The sequence below is a fragment of the Macroventuria anomochaeta genome (genome assembly GCF_010093625.1).
Source record: "Macroventuria anomochaeta strain CBS 525.71 unplaced genomic scaffold BU25scaffold_49, whole genome shotgun sequence".
Classification (NCBI taxonomy): domain Eukaryota; kingdom Fungi; phylum Ascomycota; class Dothideomycetes; order Pleosporales; family Didymellaceae; genus Macroventuria; species Macroventuria anomochaeta.
Window position 1 is genome coordinate 14309 of NW_022985410.1, and position 4212 is coordinate 18520.

Genomic DNA, 4212 nt, shown 5'->3' on the forward strand with positions numbered 1-4212 from the left:
GGGATAGATAGAACTAGGAGTAAACCTCTATTCCTATAGGTCTTGTACGAAAGGATACTCAAAAACTATCTACCATAACTATGTACACTGCCCTGCTTATATACCTAACAGCTCCATGTAGCTCGGGGGATACCGGTAGGTAGTAGGGTAGGGATCGGTTAGGAGTCGGATAGCAATCGTGTGAGTAGTATGAGGAAGAAACGGTTGGTACGGTTCTTACAGCTACAAGCTTTGCTTAAGACACAACTTTAACATCTTTTTACCTACTACTTTTTACTTTATTACTACTTAAACTTATTTGTAAACTGTTTGTTACTATAATCTTGTTCTTCTATATAATTTAACTCTACTCTATATCAATACTTTTCTACTTTCTATACTCTACTAACCTTGCACCATTCATCTTGTCCTGTCAATTGACCATGAGGAGAGAGCCGTTGCACTGTCAATTGAGCGTGTGAGAAAGCTGTTGTCCTGTTGATTGACCGTGTGGAGAGAGCTGCCGATTGACCGTGACGAGAGAGACATTGCATTGTCAATTGACCGTGTGGAGAGAGCTGCCGATTGACCGTGTGAGAGAGCTGTTGTCCTGTCGATTGACCATGAGGAGAGAGCCGTTGCACTGTCGATTGAGCGTGTGAGAGAGCGTTGTCCGGCCAATTGACCGTCAGGAGAGAGCTGTTGCACTGTCAATTGAGCGTGTGAGAACTGGTTGGGAGTGCAATATTGCTGTTTGTGTATCATAATTGGGTAGGTGACGTTATCACAGCTCTTTATCACAGCTCCATGCTGACAACGTCGGTAGGGTGGGGCTAGTAGAGCCAGGGTGTGGCTAGTGAGTTAGGTTTAGCCACATGTATTCAAATGCGTGCATCAGAACAACCAGACTGGCTACACAAAATCCAATGCCAGATTCGGAATCAGCGTAAAATCCTGCACAATACAGCTTATTTGGATAGATTTATTAAGTTCCCTAATGCCAGTGAATCAGCCAAACAAATCGGGGGTCAAAACTTACCATTTTTGGCAGAGAAACCCTAACCCCGAGTTGCAGACTATTCCAAATTAGGGACGAATGTCGCGCCGTTCATGATGGTCGCGTGGAGGTAGGCTAACTCCGAATGCTTTTTCGCAGTTGCAATGCGAGCAGAGCCTTTTGTCGCTGATCCTCCGCTATGCTTTAGAGCTGAAACGGACTCCCTTGTCGCGTCACCCCTTGAGGGTCTGAGTGCTGCCTCATACACGTGGATAACCCCTCAAGCTCTACTGAGCACATATACGTCAATCCTAATGTCCGCGTGGCCTACAGTATCGACATATACGATGCTGTACACTCAGAAGACTTTCTGTTATCTCCTCTGGGTATTCTCATTGCCCTTTGGAAGAATTGCTTCCTTAGGTGAGTGACTCCTTCTTGGCCACAAAGAATGAAAATTTGGACCAGGATAACCAAGTGGTGCCGACAGGGCAATCGCCATGAAGAAGCTGGGAGTGTGTGCCCGTGCGAACGGACTTTCGGCACCTGATTGTATCTTGACCTCCAACAATGGCTGGAAACAGCACGCCTTCATTGTCCACAGTGCCGAACAAACCAAGCAGAAAGTACCAGATCTTGCAATCAATGAGTATGCATCACGCGTACCAGGAGCAACATGGAATAAGGGAAACAGGGTTGCTTACCCAGGTTACTGTTTGTGCACAAATCTTAGAACCTGGCACGCAGATACCACAATTAGTTTTCTAGCAAACAAGATTAGAACCTGCAAGTACATATTTACTATCTCAGTCGTGGCACTCAATGGTACGCAGCGAACATCGCAACCTCCTGGTCTTGCGTTACAAACCACGATGGCAAACACCAATGACGAGCAAGAGCGTGAACTAGCTCAAGTACAAGAGTGTCTGGATATCATTACGTACAAGCACAATGGCCAGAAGTATCTGAATCGACTCGGAGCCAGGGCTAAACCTAACCAACGCCTTGCGGAGGTCTTTGGCATCAAGAATGCCTTCACTAACGAGAATCCCAAGAACCATGGAGACTTCAGTAAAGAGACCACCAAGCGGATGAAAGATGCCTGCAAGATGATTTTCAAGGATGATAAAGGTGACTGGACTGACCTTCAAGAACGTGCAGTCGAGTACTGGAAGGAATACATGCAACGTGCGGGTGGTCATGGATCTATCAACCTTGCAGAGTTGGCTCAATTCATTACCTTGAAGCTGTCGCTTTTGTACCTCTTTGCCGATGCCGAGATTGCATCAAAGACTAAAGACATATTCGAAGACATCAAGTTCATTGGCCACCGGATCAACGACCTCTGGATCGAGTCAAAGAAGCCAGACGGCGAGAGACCGCAGTGGGCAGACCAATGCGACCTCCATATGTCCTTGCGCCGTGTGACAAGTGCAACCTCTGTCGACATGCCAGGAAGCTATACTCAAGAAATTAGCAACGGAGCAGAGCCGACCGTCCCTGAGGAGAATCCGCTGAACTTCCTCCTCCCAGCATATGAGACAATGTGGCGCGTTGTCCTTCGCTGTTTCATCGAAGTCCACCTCCGTGATGCTGCAAACAAAGCAGAATGGCATCTTGTCCTCGCCAACTTCCTAGACAAACTCAGAAACCCAACCTGCATGCCCGACGCATTTCACCGAGACTCGCCAATCGGCCTTCGTCCCAGCGACATCGCCAAGGAGTCACTCCGCCTTTATCCTCCAAGCCGTCACGTCCACCGCGACTTCAACGGTGAGTTGCACCGCGCCGATATTGAAAGCTGCCATCGATTTAAGCTCCTCGGTGGTGATGACCCTCTGGTGTTCCGCCCTGAGCGCTGGCTCAACATTTGCCCGGAGGAGAGGGCGGCGAAAGTTGCGGGCCTAGCGTCAAAAGCTAAAATAAAGGCACTAAAGAACAGGGAAGAGAAGCTTGGGTTCATGCCTTTTGCTACTTATTGTACTGCTGATAAGGTCGAGACAAGAGCATTTGCAATGAAAATGATAGTGATGCTTGTGGCGGTCTTGTGTGGTGGGTTGGGAGAGGAGTGGGGATTAAAGGATATTGGTAGCTTGCCAAAGCATGGTGTTCCGCTTCAGTCGGACAGGACGGCGTATGGAAATTTGGTTTTGAAGAGGATTTAGGGCAGTCGGTGGATTTTCGATGTGTGACAGAGGGATACACTATAGCACATAATAAGTATCTTGAGTCGGTTCCAATATATCATATCTCAGCAAAGCACATGTTGAACGACTGGCGGAAGAAAAGGAGCTTGCAAATGATATCAAGGCTGATCTAGCAAATGCATTGCTCAGGATTGAACACCGTACATACATACCTCTGGGTTCATCTAGTGTTTAACTACCTAAAGTCTGAAGGTTTTAAGAGACAAGAAAAGGGATTCAGTCCACTATGGAATCGCTGCCAACAATTGTTAACGATGCATACGAAAAGATCGTGAGCAAGTCTAAGATCAGCTGACCGTCCGGAACGCCTTAGCCATCGTGTTGGCCTTTAACACACTCAGGGTTGAACGTTGCCATAATCTCAGGAGTTTGGCGACACGGCACTGCTAGAGAAATAGGATTCAAGGGACACTAATGTTGGCCAGATGGTCAAGCGTTGTCAAGACTTTCACGCCTTAAAGTTTGTTTGGGGTTGCCACCTCAAGCGAAGAACAGGAGCGAGAGCTGGCTCCCGAGACCGAGGAAGAGAGGCAACCAGAACGACCTCTGCAATTGGATCCACAATCGCATTGAATTCATCCCGCCATCCAACATAAATGATTCTCCTAGTTTCTCCGACTGGAGAGTTCCAACTGGACCCGCCCCATTTTAGCCGATGTATCGCTGACTGGCGGATGGGAAAGATCAGTGACCTTGCTAGCGACTGAGACAAGAATGCACGATAAAATTAGGAACTGTATTCATTGTACACTTCCCATACCAAGTCGAAACTCGCCATCTACCTATCATTAACGACCGCTTCAAGCTCTGGCCTTTACGGAGTCGCTTATACCGTGTCCGTGCGCGTAATGCGCGGATTCGCGTAATGCGCCGAACCACCAAAATAGGTCCACCAAAAATGAGGCTGTAGAGCCACACACAATGGTTATTATCATGAGATTTTCTGGTGGAGTAGTCTATAGACCTATGTGAACAAGTTCCTCACTCAAACTTTTGTGGCACTCTGATTGGGCGGCCGCGGCTGTTGTA

The 4212-nt window shown here is 47.6% G+C and overlaps 1 protein-coding gene across 1 annotated transcript; it reads left to right on the top strand.

The window, feature by feature from the left end:
• Positions 1 to 1848: 1848 nt before the first annotated feature.
• On the top strand, positions 1849 to 3141 carry BU25DRAFT_435148 (uncharacterized protein; the record flags this gene model as incomplete). The annotated part of the gene is made up of 1 exon (XM_033708896.1): positions 1849 to 3141. One exon carries the CDS (start codon positions 1849 to 1851, stop codon positions 3139 to 3141), a length of 1293 nt encoding a protein of 430 aa, XP_033556127.1.
• Between the last annotated feature and the right edge of the window lie 1071 nt (positions 3142 to 4212).